Below are 22059 nucleotides of genomic sequence, written 5' to 3' on the forward strand. Positions count from 1 at the left end.
TTTGTTTCTCTTCTTGATTCTTTTAAATTTATACCTGCCACCATACCTGGTTTTGGCTAGTGAACTTTAAATAGATGTTCTCCTATCTAATTTTTCAAGTACCGACTAGTTTTGGTATTCGAACAGTCAGATATGAGATCTTCTATTTAAATTTTAAACAATAGATTCAGCTACCAAAAACTGGTTGTGGTACAGGGCCCAATGTATTATTTTCTGCGGATGTACATACATATTAATAGGGTCTGTCTCGCAGGATTTTGTAAACACATAATTCGTTAGTAATGAAAACAACTCAAAGATCTCCTAAAAAGTTCTCAGTCAGATATGAGATCTTCTATTTAAATTTTAAACAATGGATTCAGCTACCAAAAACTGGTTGTGGTACAGGGCCCAATGTATTATTTTCTGCGGATGTATATATTAATAGGGTCTGTCTCGCAGGATTTTGTAAACACATAATTCGTTAGTAATGAAAACAACTCAAAGATCTCCTAAAAAGTTCGAGAGAATATTATGTTCTGACAAACAATGTGGTGAGCACCAATATATTTATTTTACAGGGTGTACCAAGTCCTTTTTCTTTCTCATTTCAATATGATTGTTTGGGACATTTGTAACACCCTGTAAGAATTATTCTAATTTTATTTTGTTAAAATATCACTATCAGTATTTTCTTTTTGTTTAAGTGTGTTATTGCATTTATTTATATTATTTCTTCTTTTTTTGTAATTAGTCACTCAAAAATTACTTCTCTTATTTTGATTTTTGAATCTCATGATGTATTTTAATTTAGAAAAGTATTATTTTTTTTATAGGAAAGTTCTATTACGCATGCACCGAACTTCGAGCCAGAATCAGTTTAGGGGCAGTATAGGGGAAATGGTTTCCCCTAGCCTTCTGACTTGGCTCCTCCTTTTTCTGAACTTTTCAGTATGCTGACAAAGTAAGGCACTTTGGGAGGGCATTCGGGTGGGGACCTTGTTACTAGTCAGTCTGGGAAGCCTGAAAAAACCTCTCGCATTTTTTTCTTGAAATTATTATTTCAATTTTCTTCATTTAAATTTCATGTATTTATTTTTTAACTCTCAATTTTAATTTATTTTTGAAGATTTTTTTTTCAAGCAAACCATAGGAAAAAACAAATTGAGATGTTCAATTGGAGGATAAGAAAAGAAGCAAAACAGAACGGAATAATGATTGTGTTGTTATTTTTGACATGTATCAAATTGAGATGTTCAATTGGAGGATAAGAAAAGAAGCAAAACAGAACGGAATAATGATTGTGTTGTTATTTTTGACATGTATTTTTAATACAATACTATAAAATACGGCTTGTACTAAATATAATATGAATTATACCTATATTTTATTTAAATAAATAGAGTATTTAATACTCAAAATAAATTTAAAAATACGAAATGGATTCTTCTCGTGTGGCTTATTTATTACTAAGAGTTGTTCAACACCTACGGAAAGACAAGAAATAAATAAATAGATGGCGAGGTGAAAAGATTCTTCTCGTGTGGCTTATTTATTACTAAGAGTTGTTCAACACCTACGGAAAGACAAGAAATAAATAAATAGATGGCGAGGTGAAAACTAAAGGAATTGTGATGTAGGTATTGTTGAGATACAGAAGCCACGAAAGAAGACATATTCTAGTAAGTAGGATTATGAGTTGATCTATCAAGGAATGAAATGTTGAGTGCGCTAATCAATTCCAAGCATGAAAAGTTGATATGTACAAATTAGACTATAATTTGAAAACACTTGAGCCAAATTCCTGGAAGGATGGTGAGGACTTTACGAATCAGAGAATGCGAAATTGTTATAAGATTATTATAAGTGCTTATGAATGAGTTGGTATAAGAAATAAAGAATAAAATACCTAGCTAAAAAAAAAAGAAAAAAAAAGCGGAACACTTCTCTTTTTTAAGGATTTTGTGACAATTTCCGTATAATGCCAGTCACTGACAGACCCAGGTCTGAGCATGACCACCCGCCACAATGCACGTACATCTTGTAAAGCAGAACACCATCCTTTTCAGGAACGGACTCTTGGGATAGGCTAGAAATATAATATGGTGGTTCCAAAACCTTTCACAGTTTCACCCCATGAGATTCGATCAAACTGTATTAGCTAACGTAAAGTTTGTAATTAAGAACATAGATTGGAAACCACTGCCTTTTAACTTAAACTCGAAAAATTATCGTACACGGTGTCTGGCTAGGGGACGGTAAACAGAGAGTAGACTAGTGTCTACCTCAGGGACTATAAACAGGAAGGAGAACAGCCAACCCTAAGCAGAATAGCTAGCTGGCAGCTTTTCAAAGGGTTCTCTCTGCTTTTAAAGAACAAGTACAAGTCCTCACGATGGTTGACTGCGGTTCAGGAAGAGCCAATTATTAAACATGGCTAGAGACCATCACCCCGGTGTATTGCAGATAAAAAAGATATCCTTTCTTTATTCTGCCATCACCATTCGGCAAGAGCTAAAGCCGCTACAACAACATAAACATGGATCCGGGCCCCCTCGGGATTTTATTTTCTTCCTTTACTGTAGGCCGGACTCCCAAAACTTGGAGCACCTAGCACCTAAAAATAAATAAATAACTTACCATTATTATCACGAGTAGCATGCACGAGCAAGGCATCAGGATGTGCTCCCCGAATGTCTTGTCCGTCTTCAGTGAATATCAGATGATCCCTCACATCCAGTTCTTCTATAAAATCTATGTTACTATCACGAAGGGATTCCGAACTGTTGTTTCTTGGCTCTGAGGTATCCGTGGTCTGGAGATCTTCGGTGTTTGACTCGCTACAACGGAATCAGAACAAAATGGTTAGAGTTGGAACCGTATCCAGGAGTTTTTCGAGGGGAGGGGGTAAGAAAAAAAAGTAAGTAGACTGGATGGAGGAATGAACGGGGGATTGAAGCAAAAGCCGGCAGGTGCCCCCTTTAAATTGCCCAGGGGTGGATGGAGGGACTACTTGAAATAAAAAAAGTTAGGGGTTTCACAGAACTATAAATCGATACAAAATTCACTTCCTACAAAGGCTTTAATACCAACTAACCGTACATTCCTTCTCTTCCTTGCTTTCCGAATCTCGCAACTTTTCCTCTCCCACTCTTCTCTCATACTACCTACATCGAATTTCGCGATTTTTGAAACAGGGCGGGGGCAAGAATCCAAATAGTGGCTTACCGAGTCTTTGATAATGCAAAACAGGTGTTCAGAAAGTTCGGACAGAAAAAAAACTACATCTACTCACTAGTCTCCTACGTATTCATTGTTTTAAAAAAATTGACTGATATAATTATTTTCATTGTTCACACTTTAAATAAAACACAATTTAAACGATAGACAAGCAATACCTAAACTAAAAATTCCTCCAATGGGGTAACTTTTTAACCTCTTTTTATAGTGGATACTCTCACACTACTAAACAAACAAAAACAAATTTATTGTACCTACAAACGCGTATTAATCTAAATTTTCTAAATATTTGGCTACACATCCTCCATATTTAAAGCAATAAAAATGACACCAAGAAAACATTGAACACTTTCTAACTTTAACCTGGGATCCGGATAAAACCTTTCTCTACCACGAATTATTCTCTATTTCTATCTGGCTGAATCCTGTGACCCATCCAATCTATCTTAGGAACTTGAGACCATCCATAGCTGCCGTTGAAAAGCTCAATAAAACCTCGATCGGAAACTTCCATTTCTTATTAACGCCGTGAAACTTTGTGATTATGCAATGTGCTATGAACAATTAGTGGAGATGTCGAAATAACAAAAAGACTTGTCTACATACCTTGAGAGATCAGAAGACAGGAGAGAAAATTCGAACTGCTGCCGAAATTTTAAGAATAGGTCATTTATGAGAATATTTTCCATTTCACCATTCCAAATCAGCGCAATTCGTTCTAATGCTTCGGTTTCCCCCGCGGTTTTATCGTTTCACTCATTTGCCATTCGCGATTTTTGAAACAGGGCAGGGGCAAGAATCCAAATAGTGGCTTACCGAGTTTTTGATAATGCAAAACAGGTGTTCAGAAAGTTCGGACAGAAAAAAAACTACATCTACTCACTAGTCTCCTACGTATTCATTGCCTTGCCTCACGTCGTTGGGGAACTTGTGGGGCAGATGGTGATTGACGTAGTTGCTGGGTTTGATTGGGATGTTGACTTTCTTGGGAGGTAGGGCGGGAGGAATGACTTCAATATCTATATCTGGACTAGGAGATGGGGCTGTACTGAGGGAAGTATCTCTGTGAACGAATAAGTTCATTATAAACTGGGATCTTTGTTAGCGTTGGGTCGCGGGTTCGATTTCGAGGGTAGTAGGTACTTATATGTATTTACAATCGAAATATATACTTTTTTAGGTACATATTTACATTGAGTGAATCATGACTTGAGTGAGAAAAATTTAACAGGGCATGAAGTAGACACTAGGGCTTGGACGCGGCACACAAGGGATCAGGAAGAGACCGCCTTAACATAATAATACACTAGGGCTGCCTGGAAGAGACTGACAAGAAACGCCGACCCTATTTAAATAGGAAAAGGTTAGGAAGAAGAAAAATAATAATAATAATAAGAAGAAGACATATTTGCAAATCGAAATACGACTTCAAATTTTATGCTGATGCTGGGCACCAAACCCGGGACCTTCTGACATTCTACTTACAAGGAACTTCGGCTCGCCTCATGAATCCATTTGCTCAGGGACGACTGTTGAATATCCGTGGTCACCTGATGGTAATGGTTCATGTTGACTCTGCCTTGGATTTGATGAGAATGGTAGGACTGTGTGAATAGACTGCACGTACATGAGGAGTGCGTGTCCGAGAGACATCTGATGTTGGTTTCGTGACAGTGGCCGAACATTTCCATGTAGGCCATGACTGGAAAACAAGAGACAGTTTGGTAAATAAAATAAGTTGATGATTTAGAACAAATTTTGCCCAATCAGATATTTGGAACTGATGCTTCAGTGTAGCTTGAGAGTCAGTATTTGTTCAACAGTATAGCAGTTTGGTAAATAAAACAAGTTTTTATGATTTAGAACAAATTTTGGCCCATCAGATATTTGGAACTGATGCTTCAGTGTAGCTTGAGAGTCAGTATTTGTTCAACAGTATAGCAGTTTGGTAAATAAAACAAGTTTTTAGGGCGGACAATAGGCCGAGGTAACTGTTGAAGTTGTTCATTTTGCGCAGATGTTTCATGATCTTGATGAATTTCACGACGTACTTCTCGCGATCTCGCGCCTCGTTCTGTTCGAGAATTCTCGTGCGAGCCCTGAAATACATACCAACCAAGTTATTTCGATGTATATCTTGCGTTTTTATACCATCTATTCTTCAACTAAAAATACATAAAAAGCCAATTATTTGTCGATGCTGAGGTTCGAACCACAGTCCCCTGAGTTATGAATTTAAATTAATACGTTAGCAACTGCTTGTGGGACTAAAAATAACGGTAACAAATATAACAATGATAAAATATATCTTACCAATAGGAAACTTTGTTGAAATGTTCAGTAAACCTAGTCAGATTAGGACTCTTCTCTAAAAAGCTCAATAAAACCTCGATCGGAAACTTCCATTTCTTATGAACGCCGTGAAACTTTGTGATTATGCAATGTGCTATGAACAATTAGTGGAGATGTCGAAATAACAAAAAGACTTGTTTACATACCTTGAGAGATCAGAAGACAGGAGAGAAAATTCGAACTGCTGCCGAAATTTTAAGAATAGGTCATTTATGACAATATTTTCCATTTCACCATTCCAAATCAGCGCAATTCGTTCTAATGCTTCGGTTTCCCCCGCGGTTTTATCGTTTCACTCATTTGCCAAACAAAAAGACTTGTCTACATACCTTGAGAGATCAGAAGACAGGAGAGAAAATTCGAACTGCTGCCGAAATTTTAAGGATAGGTCATATATTTTCCATTTTACCATTCCAAATCAGCGCAATCCGTTCTAATGCTTCGGTTTCCCCCGCGGTTTTATCGTTTCACTCATTTGCCACATAGCTTCTTCGCTCAGAAAATCGTCAAAGTTGCTGAAGAATTCGATTATCCTATCATGACGAGGGAACTTATGAACCCCACTCCGAAACCGTTTCATATTTTGCACAATGTTGAATTGTTGTCTTCGCTTGGAGAAGTTTATCACATTTTTGTATTGGACTGAAAACAAAGGAAGGGACATCCGGAAAGTTATTAATAGAGTACAGTTTGTATCATACGTTTAACGTCACTAGCTGAGAGTTTCTTCACAATTTTTGTGGATATCAGCATTACTAAGAGCCTCCTTTCTATTTCTGACATAATTATCTATAATTTTTCTTTTTACTCTGGTAACGCTGCCACTGGCCGCTACTCGATTAAAGTAGCTACTCAAACACTAGCTGAGAGTTTCTTCACAATTTTTGTGGATAAGAGCCTCCCTTCTATTTCTGACATAATTATCTATAATTTTTCTTTTTACTCTGGTAACGCTGCCACTGGCCGCTACTCGATTAAAGTAGCTACTCAATTGTCCTCACGAGGCTGAGTGTACCCCGAACTCCAAGCTTATAACCTAAAGAACTTAGACCCCGCCGGGAATCGAACCCGGGTCCTCCGGAGTACAAGCCTAGTGTGATACCCACTCGGTTACGGAGGCTTCTCATTTACGTCTAAACTTATCCTTATCCTTACCATGCGGAGGTAGCTCATTACAGGGCAACAAATGAGGGTTGCCAATATGAACAAACGTCAAGTCCTGCAGTACAAGACCAATATAGGGAATACAGGGTGGCTGCGTTTCTGCCAAAGCTTGCCGGTACGCTCTGAAACTTGACGTGCTATCTATCAGGGCACAATACTCTTTGAGCCCCTCTGTAATGTGTTTCTGCCACTCCAGTCGTCTGATGGGCGCGCTGTCAAGGGCGGACAATAGGCCGAGGTAACTGTTAAAGTTGTTCATTTTGCGCAAATGTTTCATTATCTTGATGAATTTCACGACGTACTTCTCGCGATCTCGGGCCTCGTTCTGTTCGAGAATTCTCGTGCGAGCCCTGAAATATATATCAACCAAGTTATTTCGATGTATATCTTGCGTTTTTATACCATCTATTCTTCAACTAAAAATACATAAAAAGCCAATTATTTGTCCATGCTGAGGTTCGAACCACAGTCCCCTCAGTTATGAATTTAATTTATTACGTTAGCAACTGCTTGTGGGACTAAAAATAACGGTCACAAATATAACAATGATAAAATATATCTTACCAATAGGAAACTTTGTTGAAATGTTCAGTAAACCTAGTCAGATTAGGACTCTTCTCTTCATTTTGCTGCTCGATCCAGGCTAAAACTTCGGGAATTTCAATTTTGATAAACAAATCAGAATCTAGGAGGGTCATTTGTTCTGCTATGTGCTCAGATTTGAAGGCCAGTAGTGTGTAATGGCTGAAAAGGAAAAATACCAATGAAGTAATTCGAAATAAAAACATCCTTGTACCTATCCTTGGGTAACACTGCTTTACCCAAGGATAGGTACTAAATTACAAATAATCCGTTTTTGAATCCGTGTTACTAAATGCTAAAAGGCTGAAAAAATACCTACTTGTCTCGCGGGTTTTTGTGTTTTTCGTACGTACCTACCTATCTTTTTAAACTTTTTTTTTGAAAGGAAAAGATGGAGCTTATTAGAAGGTTGAAAAAGTTAGCATTGCAATAAAAAAGTAATTGTTTGCTTAGGCCTTTAGATTTCGGTCAAAGTCGATCAAACTAAACACAGAAGTTCTTCGGTGTCTTTTTGGTAAATTATTTGGCAGAAGGTTGAAAAAGTTAGCATTGCAACAAAAAAAGGAATTGTTTGCTTAGGCCTTTAGATTTCGGTCAAAGTCGATCAAACTAAACACAGAAGTTCTTCGGTGTCTTTTTGGTAAATTATTTGGATTAAAAATTGCCCTGGGCTGGCTTTCCAGAAATGTGCCGTCGGCCGTTATTCAGAGCCAAAGTTTCCCTATTCAGGACTAGGGTAAGTGTACCATTTATTCGCCCACCTAAAAAAACGTACCATTTATTGGCCCACCTGCCCACCATTTATTTTTCTAATTTTTGTTTTTATGACTACAATTTTGGAATACTACTGGTTTGATAGCATTCTTTAAGCCCTTCCTTTGATAAAATCAGATCTTGAAAAAGTTCGTCGAGTTCAGACTTATGTGGCGTATGGTACAGGTGGGCCAATTAATGGTACGTTTTTTAGGTGGGCGAATAAATGGTACACTTACCCTAACCATAGGAAAAGGAAAAGATCGCCTTTCGGGCAAGGGGGCTTAAACTTTGCAGATTGGAACATAACAACGCGTATACTTACGTATAGAAGGTTGAAAAAGTTAGCATTGCAATAAAAAAGTAATTGTTTGCTCAGGCCTTTAGATTTCGGTCAAAGTCGATCAAACTAAACACAGAAGTTCTTCGGTGTCTTTTTGGTAAATTATTTGGATTAAAAATTGCCCTGGGCTGGCTTTCCAGAAATGTGCCGTCGGCCGTTATTCAGAGCCAAAGTTTTCCTATTCAGGACTAACCATAGGAAAAGGAAAAGATCGCCTTTCGGGCAAGGGGGCTTAAACTTTGCAGATTGGAACATAACAACGCGTATACTTACGTATATTATTATTAACCATAGGAAAAGGAAAAGATCGCCTTTCGGGCAAGGGGGCTTAAACTTTGCAGATTGGAACATAACAACGCGTATACTTACGTAGTATAAACATTAAGCGAGGACAGGATTTCATTTTTCACAGACTCGTTGTTTTTGCAGTCGTACTTTGCAAGGAGTTTGACTCGCAAACCTCGGGCGGGCTTGAAATGACCGCTCGAAAGCAACTGATAAATGAAATCCGTAAGATATTTGACTAGATTATCGTCCAACTCGTATACCCTGAAAAAAAGTTATAAAACTCATTATACGGTAACACCGTAAAACAGGAGACCTAAACCATACAGGAGACCCAATCTCTTTCTCTTGCTAGCCTAGTTAAAGGTTATAAAACTCATTATACGGTAACACCGTAAAACAGGAGACCTAAACCATACAGGAGACCCAATCTCTTTCTCTTGCTAGCCTAGTTAGCTTGGAGGGTAGCACATCTGCCTTGTAAGCGCTGGGCCGCTGGTTCGATTCCCGCCCGGGGCGGATTTTATCATGAACGACCTAGTTAGCTTGGAGGATAGCACATCTGCCTTGTAAGCGCTGGGCCGCTGGTTCGATTCCCGCCCGGGGCGGATTTCATCATGAACGGTTCGTTCTCGGAACGGCTGGCTTTCTCCTATCCTGTCTTCCTTCTCTCTTCGCTTTTGGGACGATAAGAACTTAGCAGTTCCAGTTCCCTCTCTCAGACATCTTTTTTTTTTACTTTTTTTCTCATGACGCTTAGTAAATGTGCATTTTTTGTGACAAAAACTCTGGCTTACTAAGGAACCAATTTTTTATCGCTACGGGACACGGTCAGAAGTCAGAAGGTAAAGGGATTTGTCAGTCCTCTTTCCAGCAGAATAAAACAATCACACTTACGTTAATTCACTATGGAGTATGGAGCTGAGACCTGGGCTTTAAAGAAGGTTCATGAAAAAAGGCTTGAAGTTGCTGAAATGATAATGCTAAGGTGGAGTTGTGGAGTGACAAGGATGGACAGGATAAGAAATGAAGTGATTAGAGATAAGATCAAGGTGACGGAAGTAACAGACGCTTAGTAAGTAAATGTGCACTTTTGTGACAAAAACTCTGGCTTACTAAGGAACCAATTTTTTATCGCTACGGGACACGGTCAGAAGTCAGAAAGTAAAGGGACTTGTCAGTCCTCTTTCCAGCAGAATAAAACAATCACACTTACGTTAATTCACTAACAACTTGCACTAGAAATGAAAACGTTTCCCTCGAAATAAGTTCATTATAAACTGGGATCTTTGTTAGCGTTGGGTCGTGGGTTCGATTTCGAGGGTAGTAGGTACTTATATGTATTTACAATGGAAGGTAAAGGGATTTGTCAGTCCTCTTTCCAGCAGAATAAAACAATCACACTTACGTTAATTCACTAACAACTTGCACTAGAAATGAAAACGTTTCCCTCGCTGCCCTCTGCTTCTGAACTTCAGACGAACTGACAAACTTGTGATATCGATCTATGAGCTTCTTGATTATTTCTAGCGGAGTTTTGAACGTTCGAAACGTCGTGAGGAAGGCGTCTTGATATAGGTGTTCTGAAATTGAACGAAAATGATAACTATAAACACGGTGTCTGGCTAGGGGACGGTAAACAGAAAGTAGACTAGTGTCTACCTGAGGGACTATAAACAGGAAGGAGAACAGCCAACCCTAAGCAGAATAGCTAGCTGGCAGCTTTTCAAAGGAACACGGTGTCTGGCTAGGGGACGGTAAACAGAGAGTAGACTAGTGTCTACCTGAGGGACTATAAACAGGAAGGAGAACAGCCAACCCTAAGCAGAATAGCTAGCTGGCAGCTTTTCAAAGGGTTCTCTCTGCTTTTAAAGAACAAGCATAAGTCCTCACGATGGTTGACTGCGGTTCAGGAAGAGCCAATTATTAAACATGGCTAGAGACCATCACCCCGTTGTATTGCAGATAAAAAAGATATCCTTTCTTTATTCTGCCATCATCGTAAGGCAAGAGCTGAAGCCGCTACAACAACATAAACACGGATCCGGGCCCCCTCGGGATTTTATTTTCTTCCTTTACTGTAGGCCGGACTCCCAAAACTTGGAGCACCTAGCCAGACACCATAAATAACTGTATTCTATTCTATCTATGTATTTGTTACAGTGCAATAGTCCTAAACAAAAATAGACGCGGCACACAAGGGATCAAGAAGAGACCGCCTTAACATGATAATAATAGGTACCTACTTACCTAGTTGCTACAGTTTCCTCAATTAAACGTCTTAAAGCTATCCTAGTTAGCTTGGTTGGTAGCGCGTCTGCCTTGTAAGGGCTAAGCCGCGGGTTCGATTCCAGCTCGATTTTATCCTGAAGGGATAAGCTTTGTTCTCGCTTGGAACGACTGGCTTTCTCTTATCCCGTCTTCCTTCTCTCTTCGATTTCGGGACGAGACCTTAGCAGTTACAGTTCTCTCTATCAAACCTCTTAAAAAAAAATCTTTCTTTTTCTTTTTACTTTCCTTATCCTATAGGAAGGAAAGTAATGTAATCTGGTCAAATTTTCGATGGTCAGTTTTTAGTGCCAAAACACGTTTTAAGGTCCCTAGAGCCTAAATCCAAAGTTTCAGCCATTGGTCCGTGTGTCTGTCTGTCCATCTGTCTGTCTGTTTACCTCAGTGTGTATCCTAGGAATCTCAGGGAGCGACGAGCGGAACTTTCCCCCGATTAAGTTGTTCATACTCTTCACCAGGGAGCTATGACTATTCTGATCTACAAGGGACACGAGATTTATCACCGCCTGCTCTACTTGCGCTACGCACTCCTTGGCTAGCTCTTCGTTCACCTCGTCATTGTTGTTGTAGAGGAAGTAATCATCACAGAATTTGATCAGGTTGGCCACACTTTGAAAGACCTGGTTCAGAGTCGAATGTACGATGGAGCTGGAATTGAATTGAAATAAGTTACAATAAGTATACAATAAAAAAATAAAGAGCCTCCCTAGACTACAGAACATTGTAGGAAGAATAAATCGAACTACGAGTAAGATAAAAATTTATAGCATCTCGTAATGCAACATATTTCTCAGAGAAAAAGTCATAAGTTAGAATAGAATAGAATATACCTTGTTTATCCTGCTCGAATAGGATTGAAAAGTTCCTTTACCCCAGCAATCTATTCTTCGTGTTGCGTAAACAAGTGGGTTAAAAAATCCAGTTAATCTTAATGGCAAGACCAAAATAAACGCTTGGTGAGTTGTACTTGTAAAGCTTCCTGGGAAAAACGGCCAACACGGAGGCACCAATGGCGTAGTGGTCACTGCGCTCGCCGCACGCGGGAGACCCGGGTTCGATTCCCGGCGGGGTCAAGAAATTTGTATCATCCAAATGATTGATTCCGTGACTGGCTGTTGCGGGGCCCACTCAGCCTCGTGAGGAAAATGAGTAGCTATGACATATAAATGCGCATAGCGACCGGTGCCAGCATGGTAGGTAAACATTGGATTTTAGGATTATTGAGATATTGGGAAAATCCTACAATGCTGCAGTGAGCACCAAAGTTGTGACAGTTTTGATGATTGCTTTGGACTGGCATTTGGTTTTGACCACAAAAAATTTACAACTGGATGCCCTTCGCACTCAACCTACCTTTTTAGCAAGGGAAATCAAAGGCTGTTATTCTCCCTGAAGTCATCCAGACAGACTAAGGTGGTCTACTCCCTATTCAGAGTCCCTCAGCCAGCCTAAGCTGGTCTACTCCCTGTTTAAGGTCCCCCAGGCAGACCTTACAGTTCCCTCTAACAAGTTTTGATGATTGCTTTGGGCTGGCATTTGGTTTTGACCACAAAAAATTTACAACTGGATGCCCTTCGCACTCAACTTACCTCTTTAGCAAGGGAAATCAAAAATGCAGTTTCTTTGTGTTATTATATCACAACTTTGGTGCTCACTGCAGCATTGTAGGATTTTCCCCATATCTTGATAACCCTAACATCTAATGTTCACCTACCATGCTGACACCGGTCGCTATGCGCATTTATATGTCATAGCTACTCATTTTCCTCACGAGGCTGAGTGGGCCCCGTATTTATTTATTTATACATAAGAAAAATCCACAAATTGCAACTCACTCCGTTCAATCAAAATTAATTAGATTTTTAATTGTGACCCCGGACACAAGCATCTTTTCTTTTCCTCGTAGGTACTCTCACCTTCAAACTACTCAAACTGGTTGATTCAGTTGAATTTACATCAAATTTCACTTTACGTGAATTACTTTCGTTGCATAGCGATACTGTTTGATGTACATGCACACTTGACAAGAATTACTAGTTTATTTATTTATCTACTTTGTATCTGTATGGATACATTGTATGTAGAACTAGACTGCATTTAACACGAAGCATGTAAGTCCGATTATTGTAGGAACCTGAAATACTTGTACCGAACTACCCAATTATTGCAACCGGGAAATAGTCTTGCCAATTAACACTTTTTATTTTAATATACTTGTTTTCATCATCTAATTATTATTGTTTTCCAATGTGAAGCTCCTAACAGCCTGTTAGCTTAACAGCCCTGTTAAGCTTATACAAATCAAATGGAACTAAACAGGTTGTTAGCTTAGCAGGCCTTCTACTCCTAAAATTTTGGGTCAGTAAAAAATCTGGTGTGAAAATCACAGGACCTTCCATTACCTAGTCTCAGATTTTATTTTCGGACTTTAGACCAATTTTTTTTTTCTTTTTCTTTTCGTAGATAAAGTTACCAAACCTGCACTGAAGAAAAAGTAAACCCCTACTGGGATTCGAACTCAGCACCTCCGGGTTGAGAGTCAGAACACTTAGGCCCGATCTTATCACTGAGAGTTAACACTGTGTCAAGGATTTTCTTTGACGTCACCCATTTGATTTACACAGGCCAGTATTTCTTAAACTCTGGATTAACTGAAAACTCTCTGTGGTAAAAATCGGGCATTAGCCACTCGGCCGCAGAAGTGAGCCCCAGACCTACTTTTTTTCTAATTAATCAGGGTGATCATCTACCCTTATTGTAATATGTGTTCCCCATAATATGTCAAAATATATAAGACCTTGCTTAGACTGCCCTACTTTGTATCTGTATGGATACATTGTATCTAGAACTAGACTGAATTTAACACGAAGCATGTAAGTCCAATTATTGTAGGAACCTGAAATACTTGTACCGAACTACCCAACTATTGCAACCGGGAAATAGTCTTGCCAATTAACACTTTTCATTTTAATATACCCGTTTTCATCATCTAATTATTATTGTTTTCCAATGTGAAGCTCCTAACAGCCTGTTAGCTTCTTAACAGCCCTGTTAAGCTTATACAAATCAAATGGAACTAAACAGGTTGTTAGCTTAGCAGGCCTTCTAGGAGCTGAAAAAATATAGCCATGCGGAGGAAGCTCATTACAGGGCAACAAATGAGGGTTGCCAATATGAACAAACGTCAAGTCCTGCAGTACAAGACCAATATAGGGAATACAGGGTGATATTGTGATAGAAATTAGTGTTCGCCCTACACTTGGAGTTAGACCACGCTACGCCACTGAAACTCTCTGTGATAAAAATCGGGCATTAGCCACTCGGCCGCAGAAGTGAGCCCCAGACCTACTTTTTTTCTGATTATTCAGGGTGATCATCTACCCTTATTGTAATATGTGTTCCCGATAATATGTCAAAATATATGAGACCTTGGTTAGACTGCGGGGGAAAAGGGACTTTTCAGTCCTATCCCAGCAGGATAAACAAGGTATGTTCTATTCTCTTAGACTGCGGGGGAAAAGGGACTTTTCAGTCCTATCCCAGCAGGATAAACAAGGTATGTTCTATTCTATTCTACTGGATTTACCTCAGCAGATTCAAGCATCATAGCGGTTCCCGATATGGCGCTAGAACTTGACACCGAGTTGGTTTCAAACAGATTGGACACCTGGTTCACGTTGATACGGTGTTGGGAATTGGAAATGACGTGCTGGGATGAAGAACTAACGCTGGAGGAATAGGAAATGTACTGGGAAGAGTGTGTGAGAAGCTGCGGTGAGTGAGTGCCATCTGAAATCAAATCGAGTTGTTATTGTAGCGGCTTAAATTGTAGCCGAATGGTGATGGCAGAATAAAGAAAGGATATTTTTTTTTTTTTTTTTCTGCCGTTGTAGCGGCTTAAATTGTAGCCGAATGGTGATGGCAGAATAAAGAATATTTTGTTTTTCTGCCAGACACCAGGGTGATGGTCTCTAGCCATGTTTAATTGGCTCGTCCTGAACCACAGTCAACCATCGTGAGGCCTTAAGCTTATTCTTTAAAAGCAGAGATAACCCTTTGAAAACTGTCAGCTAGCTAGGCAGATAACCCTTTGAAAACTGCCAGCTAGCTAGGCTGGTTAGGTAAAGCTGTTCTCCTACCTGTTTATAATCCCACAACCAGACACTAGTTTACTGTCAAACATGGAAATCGAGTGAAACGGGCTACTTGGAATTGTCATTCAAAATTAAAAGCACCACGAAAATATGTCTAAAATGGCTGTACATTACATTAAAAATGGGGGTCTTTGATAAAATTCCTGTGTTCGGAATCCAAAACCAGCCACTCACTCTCAGGTAGACCTGACAGGTACATCCAGATCCGCCTGTTAGGTCTACCTGATAGTGTGTATGCTCAGGTAGACCTGACAGACGGACCTTTTAAACCGTACCTGTCAGGTCTACCTGATAGTGTGTATGCTCAGGTAGACCTGACAGACGGACCTTTTAAGCCGTACCTGTCAGGTCTACCTGATAATGTGTATGCTCATCAGGTATCAGGTAGACCTGATAGGCGGACCTGATCAGATGTACCTGTCAGGTCCGCCTGATAGTGAGTGGCTAGCCTAAAAGAATTTGGTCTTACCTATAGTATCATGATGAGTGCTATAATCTTGCCCTCGGGCGGGCTTGAAATGACCGCTCGAAAGCAACTGATAAATGAAATCCGTAAGGTATTTGACTAGATTATCGTCCAACTCGTATACCCTGAAAAAAAAGGTTATAAAACTCATTATACGGTAACACCGTAAAACAGGAGACCTAAACTATACAGGAGACCCAATCTCTTTCTCTTGCTAACCTAGTTAGCTTGGAGGGTAGCACATCTGCCTTGTAAGCGCTGGGCCGCTGGTTCGATTCCCGCCCGGGGCGGATTTTATCATGAACGATTCGTTCTCGGAACGGCTGGCTTTCTCCTATCCTGTCTTCCTTCTCTCTTCGCTTTTGGGACGATAAGAACTTAGCAGTGTGTATGCTCATCAGGTATCAGGTAGACCTGACAGGCGGACCTGATCAGGTGTACCTGTCAGGTCCGCCTGATAGTGAGTGGCTAGCCTAAAAGAATTTGGTCTTACCTATAGTATCATGATGAGTGCTATAATCTTGAAGCGAGTTAAAATCATACTCCCCCTGAGAGCTCACACTCAGTTGCTCCAAAGAGTAAGCCTTATGATCCGATTCAACGTTCAAGCTCTTCTTTTTGGGCGGAAGTGGAGGTGGATATTCCGAGTAGTTCCTGTCCAGTGGAGGTTTAGATGGAGGATTGGACATGGTGATTGACTCCCAGCTTTTGTTCAGACAGAAAGAGTTCTCCATAGTTTCGCTAGAATCTGAGACGGATGTGTCCACCTGTGAAGATACAGAGGTTATCATTGTAATTTTTATTGCACCAAATAGAATAGAATAGAATAGAATAGAATAGAATAGAATAGAATATACCCTGTTTATACTGCCAGAATGAGACTGAAAAGTCCCTTTACGGTTATAATTGTAATTTTTATTGCACCAAATAGAATAGAATAGAATATACCCTGTTTATACTGCCAGAATGAGACTGAAAAGTCCCTTTACTCCCGCAGTCTAAACAAGGTCTCAGTTATCATTGTAATTTTTATTGCACCAAATACATAAGGCCTTGTTTAGACTGCGGGAGTGAAGGGACTTTTCAGTCTCATTCTGGCAGTATAAGCAGGGTATATTCTATTCTATCTATTTGTTACAGTCCAATAGTCCTAAACAAAAATAGACGCGGCACACAAAGGATCAAGAAGAGACCGCCTTAACATGATAATAATAGGTACCTACTTACCTAGTTGCTACAGTTTCCTTAATTAAACGTCTTAAAGCTATCCTAGTTAGCTTGGTTGGAAGCGCGTCTGCCTTGTAAGGGCTAAGCCGCGGGTTCGATTCCAGCTCCATTTTATCCTGAAGGGATAAGGGATAAGGTTTTGTTCTCGGAACGGCTGGCTTTCTTTTATCCTGTCTTCCTTCTCTCTTCGATTTCGGGACGAGACCTTAGTAGTTACAGTTCCCTCTATCAAACCTCTTAAAAAATCTTTCTTTTCCTTTTTACTTTCCTTATCCTATAGGAAGGAAAGTAATGTAATCTAGAGCCTAAATCCAAAGTTTCAGCCATTGGTCCGTGTGTCTGTCTGTCCATCTGTCTGTCTGTTTACCTCAGTGTGTATCCTAGGAATCTCAGGGAGCGACGAGCGGAACTTTCCCCCGATTAAGTTGTTCATACTCTTCACCAGGGAGCTATGACTATTCTGATCTACAAGGGACACGAGATTTATCACCGCCTGCTCTACTTGCGCTACGCACTCCTTGGCTAGCTCTTCGTTCACCTCGTCATTGTTGTTGTAGAGGAAGTAATCATCACAGAATTTGATCAGGTTGGCCACACTTTGAAAGACCTGGTTCAGAGTCGAATGTACGATGGAGCTGGAATTGAATTGAAATAAGTTACAATAAGTATACAATAAAAAAATAAAGAGCCTCCCTAGACTACAGAACATTGTAGGAAGAATAAATCGAACTACGAGTAAGATAAAAATTTATAGCATCTCGTAATGCAACATATTTCTCAGAGAAAAAGTCATAAGTTAGAATAGAATAGAATATACCTTGTTTATCCTGCTCGAATAGGATTGAAAAGTTCCTTTACCCCAGCAATCTATTCTTCGTGTTGCGTAAACAAGTGGGTTAAAAAATCCAGTTAATCTTAATGGCAAGACCAAAATAAACGCTTGGTGAGTTGTACTTGTAAAGCTTCCTGGGAAAAACGGCCAACACGGAGGCACCAATGGCGTAGTGGTCACTGCGCTCGCCGCACGCGGGAGACCCGGGTTCGATTCCCGGCGGGGTCAAGAAATTTGTATCATCCAAATGATTGATTCCGTGACTGGCTATTTCGGGGCCCACTCAGCCTCGTGAGGAAAATGCCAAGAAATTTGTATCATGCAAATGATTGATTCCGTGACTGGCCGTTACGGGGCCCACTCAGCCTCGTGAGGAAAATGAGTAGTAGTGGAATATAAATGCGCATAGCAACCGGTGCCAGCATGGTAGATACATTGGATTTTAGGATTATTGAGATATTGGAAAAATCCTACAATGCTGCAGTGAGCACCAAAGTTGTGACATAATAAACATGGGATTTTAGGATTATTGAGATATTGGGAAAATCCTACAATGCTGCAGTGAGCACCAAAGTTGTGATATAATAACACAAATAAACTGCATTTGCATTTATTTACTTAAATAGGTTCGGTATTCTTCTGGTACGTAAATATCATACCTTTGAAAACACTTATCTCTGCAGTCAGATTGACTGGCGTCTTTTCGTTTCTGGTCGGTCGGACTTGAAGTGCTAGGATGTGACTTGATGTCAGTTCTAAATCAATCAATCATCACATCGACCCAGTATAAATCTAGGAGAAAGAGAACGCCATAAATAACAGTTGAGAAAAGAAAGAGAACCCCAGTAGGTATACAGGGTGTCCAAAGAATAGACGGACAACGCGATAGTTATGAATTTATGATCAATTATTGTTTCCATCACCTAGAGGAATGCAGAAGGACTATTTCGTGGTGGACTCGAGGCGGAAATTTCAGGCTGGTATCCTCCCTGTTTCGAAGAGAGAAGAAAGACAGGATGGGAGAAAACCAGCCGTTCCGACAATGACCCTTATCTGTTTAGGGTAAAGTTTGCCCCGGGCGGGAATCGAACCGTTTACTGTATTTTATGTGATCTTCCCGGGGGTCTTGAAGTCCTTCACGGCCCCCTCGGGGGCCGCGGACCCCAGTTTAGGAAGCACTGCGCTAGACAGTTGAATGTAGACTTACAGTCTGAAGAGTGGGGGTTCGAATGCTCGTCAGAAGTTTGTATGGTACATTGGTACATACCTGTGAACACACAAATAGGGAAAATATGATGAAAACAGACCGCAAAAAATTGATGACATTTTGGCCTCCCCTTGGACACAAAATAAATGAAAACTCACATCTTGACTGAACTCAGTTTACTGCACTTTTTTTGTCACCTCACTTTTCAACTTCACAACACTTAACTTCACTTTTTTTTTTTTTACAAATTTTCACTTTTTGTTCCTTCTTCACAGTACTTCAATATTTTTTTGTCAATTCAGAACTTCAAAAGTTTAATCAACTATCAGAGAATACCTCAATACTAAACTCGCAAGAGGGATGTTTTTTTTTTTTCAAAGATAATTAGGAGACACATTATTTTGCCCCCAAAGTTGCCGTTTCTCCCACAAAGGTTCTGCACCATCAGCATGGGTCTTATCCTCCCTGTTTAAAGTCCCCCAATAAGACTAATCTGGTCTTGGTCTACTCCCTGTAATCCCCCCGACAGACTTTATTTTCCTTTCACCGTAGCTGATAGTGATCAATCCACGATATTGCCGTTCTCACATTATATCACAGTTCGTTGGAACACCCTTTATACGCGGGAAAAGTTAAAATAAATTGTAATAACCAATCCACGATATTGCCGTTCTCACATTATATCACAGTTCGTTGGAACACCCTTTATACGCGGGAAAAGTTAAAATAAATTGTAATAAAGAACGAGAGGAGACGACAGCAAAAAAACTAAGCGACGAATAAGTAGAGGAATCTGAATCTAATCTGTTACGAACAAATCAAGAGAAGAATGTGAAAAATGCTCAAGCTGCTCAGGAATTTCAAACATGTCACTTGACTCGTCACCCGGCTCCCGCCCGCCCGGCTCGACGTTGCTTAACATTTTATTAAAAAATAACCCTCCTGATGTGAATAGCAGATAAGAAGGCGTTCTTATCTCCTTTCCTCCGCCACCTTTTTTAGGAGAAATCTCTGGGAAAGAGGGGGGATCTTTCGGGAAAACCTCTGGGGAAGAGGGGACAAAACAAGCTCCCTGAAAATTTGCAAAATCCTCGTATATTTGCTCCGCCACCTTTTTTTTAGGAGAAATCTCAGGGAAAGAGGGGGGATCTTTCGGGAAAACCTCTGGGGAAGAGGGGACAAAACAAGCTCCCTGAAAATTTGCAAAATCCTCGTATATTTAAAATTAATAATGATAAAAACGTGGCGCGTATTATTAAAATGTAAAAGAAACCATTCTGATGTTGATGATCAATTGCAGGATATTAATCAGGGTTTCTGTTTTCTGTTCGTTCAGGGATGGATTGGAATAGGCCAGTGCACCAGTTTGTGAACACCTTTGACTCCATTGGCATCCAGTAACATTCCAGTTCAATTGGACAAAATGCACTTTCAAGGATTTGATCCTTCAGTCGACAAAAGATAAAACATTCTAAAGGACACCTATTAATAATGATAAAAACGTGGCGCGTATTATTAAAATGTAAAAGAAACCATTCTGATGTTCATGAACAATCGCAGGGTAGTAATCAGGGTTTCTGTTCGTTCAAGGATGGATTAGAATAGGCCAGTGCGCCAGTTTGTGAACACCTTTGACTCCATTGGCATACAGTAACATTCCAGTTCAATTGGACAAAATGCACTTTCAAGGATTTGATCCTTCAGTCGACAAAAGATAAAACATTCTAAAGGACACCTTCTCAGTATTGGCCACTAGTTATCTATGCTCAGCTTCTACGAATCTTGCCCTCGAAAAACTCGATCCAAAGCCAAACGCATTCAGCTGCAAATGTTCATCCAACCAAATGGTCTGAATTCAAAAGTCGAAAGTTTCGATTACTCTCGATCAAAGTTTGCTCAAAAGATTTACAACCCCTCGAAAGAAAGAACAAGTAGAAAGTCAGGACGAAAAAAAAATTGGTCAGAGGAATAGTTAAGTGACATAGACAGAAGTTCAGGAACATTATCATAGTGAGAGTCATGCCGCTGTCTACGGGCGTTCTGCTTGCTAGGAAGTGGCGGGGGCGACAGCTGAAATCAAAGGAAAAAGGGAATTTACGGACAGGTACGAATTTACTCCTAAAAACAGCCCTGTTAAGCTTATACAAATCAAATGGAACTAAACAGGTTGTTAGCTTAGCAGGCCTTCTAGGAGCTGAAAAAATATAGGTGAAACCCACCGTCAGTCTACTACAAGTCTATGAAAAAGTACATACCTTTGACAGTTCAGATCGTGGGACGTAACAAGAGAATGGACGTTACACACTGTATCCAACACTATGGTACCGTTACCCGGTAACATCTCCAACGTATTCTTCGATATCACATCAAGAAGATGGCCTAAAGAGACCATAACCTGAAAATATACAGACACGCTAAGCAATAATGTCAATACATGGGATGTATAATATAAACCTACCCAATAAGTAATCACCAAAATATACAGACACAGTAAGCAATAATGTCAATCCATATATTGGACACCCTATATAAACCTAACCAATAATCGCCAAAATATACAGACACATAAAGTATGAGTACGTGAGGAAGTGTTAAATACTATTTTCTCATTAATTTTATTTGTGGTGAAGCTGGGTGGGCAGCGTTCCTGAAAACAACTCTGAAATTCACGATTCGTAAAATTTTGACGTCACAATAAATAAGTACCTATTATAAAGTTTTTTATGGTCGGAGCCACAATCAGGGTCAAAACTAAACCTGGTTTAAATTTTGGGTGAAGTAATGTAATTGGTTGGAAAATTCGATATCAACCAATCAAATTGCTGAATCCGAAAAGTTAAATTTAAACAGAGTTTAAACTCTGCGGTCTCAGCCATTAAGCATTAAAGGTTGGAATGATTCGACTTTTTTTTTTTTTTTTAATTTTCATACCTTCTTTGCCTCTTTTCTTCTCATGTTTTCGTGATGTTTTGCTTCTGGTAAGAGACAAATTTTCTTTACTTACCTTAAAACAAAACAACATGGTTTACGTCTTTACGTACCTGTTTGAAGCAATGTGACGAGCTTACCTGTTTGAAGCAATGTGACAAGCTTTGCTCATCCGCGGTTTTCATCACGTTATCTCTATACGGTTTTGGAGAAGGTGATTTGGAAGTGGACCTGATGGATGAGAATATTCCAAAGAAA

General features: G+C 39.7%; 3 protein-coding genes and 1 long non-coding RNA gene across 4 annotated transcripts; 1 reads left to right on the forward strand and 3 right to left on the reverse strand.

The window, feature by feature from the left end:
• Positions 1-1228: 1228 nt before the first annotated feature.
• Positions 1229-1893, forward strand: LOC113469175. Its single transcript, XR_003392677.1, has 2 exons — positions 1229-1503; positions 1593-1893. It is a non-coding gene; the product is annotated as an uncharacterized LOC113469175 (long non-coding RNA).
• Positions 1894-1967: 74 nt separating this feature from the next.
• Positions 1968-4939, reverse strand: LOC103513513. The gene is made up of 4 exons (XM_026826684.1): positions 4705-4939; positions 4103-4282; positions 2620-2819; positions 1968-2068 (listed from the first exon to the last, which is right to left on the reverse strand). The coding sequence occupies exons 1-4, from the start codon at positions 4917-4919 to the stop codon at positions 1968-1970; spliced, it is 696 nt and encodes a 231-aa protein (XP_026682485.1). The 5' UTR covers positions 4920-4939.
• Positions 4940-5137: 198 nt separating this feature from the next.
• On the reverse strand, positions 5138-5800 carry LOC113469180 (rap guanine nucleotide exchange factor 1-like). The gene is made up of 3 exons (XM_026826685.1): positions 5789-5800; positions 5533-5645; positions 5138-5318 (listed from the first exon to the last, which is right to left on the reverse strand). The coding sequence occupies exons 1-3, from the start codon at positions 5798-5800 to the stop codon at positions 5138-5140; spliced, it is 306 nt and encodes a 101-aa protein (XP_026682486.1).
• Positions 5801-5958: 158 nt separating this feature from the next.
• On the reverse strand, positions 5959-22058 carry LOC103513514 (guanine nucleotide-releasing factor 2). Its single transcript, XM_008478349.3, has 11 exons — positions 21942-22058; positions 21129-21268; positions 17202-17469; positions 16101-16374; positions 14574-14776; positions 11436-11607; positions 10107-10281; positions 8783-8962; positions 7300-7479; positions 6727-7085; positions 5959-6213 (listed from the first exon to the last, which is right to left on the reverse strand). The coding sequence occupies exons 1-11, from the start codon at positions 21984-21986 to the stop codon at positions 6005-6007; spliced, it is 2205 nt and encodes a 734-aa protein (XP_008476571.1). The 5' UTR covers positions 21987-22058; the 3' UTR covers positions 5959-6004.
• Position 22059: the final 1 nt, after the last annotated feature.

Source organism: Diaphorina citri, unplaced genomic scaffold (assembly GCF_000475195.1).
Source record: "Diaphorina citri unplaced genomic scaffold, Diaci psyllid genome assembly version 1.1 scaffold980, whole genome shotgun sequence".
Taxonomy (NCBI): domain Eukaryota; kingdom Metazoa; phylum Arthropoda; class Insecta; order Hemiptera; family Psyllidae; genus Diaphorina; species Diaphorina citri.

What these genes read in the sequence shown, in the direction of transcription:
- LOC113469180 (XM_026826685.1), bottom strand. An exon ending in TTCAACAAAGTTTCCTATTG is followed by an intron (nt 5,319 to 5,532) that starts GTAAGATATATT and finishes TATGTATTTCAG; the next exon opens with GGCTCGCACGAGAATTCTCG.
- LOC103513514 (XM_008478349.3), bottom strand. Translation starts at nt 21,986, where the DNA reads ATGAAAACCGCGGATGAGCAAAGCTTGTCACATTGCTTCAAACAG. An exon ending in CAAGTTGTTAGTGAATTAAC is followed by an intron (nt 8,963 to 10,106) that starts GTAAGTGTGATT and finishes ACTTTTTTTCAG; the next exon opens with GGTATACGAGTTGGACGATA. An exon ending in TAATGAGCTACCTCCGCATG is followed by an intron (nt 6,214 to 6,726) that starts GTAAGGATAAGG and finishes CTTTGTTTTCAG; the next exon opens with TCCAATACAAAAATGTGATA.
- LOC103513513 (XM_026826684.1), bottom strand. Translation starts at nt 4,919, where the DNA reads ATGGCCTACATGGAAATGTTCGGCCACTGTCACGAAACCAACATCAGA. An exon ending in GAGGCGAGCCGAAGTTCCTT is followed by an intron (nt 4,283 to 4,704) that starts GTAAGTAGAATG and finishes ATTCGTTCACAG; the next exon opens with AGATACTTCCCTCAGTACAG. An exon ending in TGCTACTCGTGATAATAATG is followed by an intron (nt 2,069 to 2,619) that starts GTAAGTTATTTA and finishes TTATATTTCTAG; the next exon opens with CCTATCCCAAGAGTCCGTTC.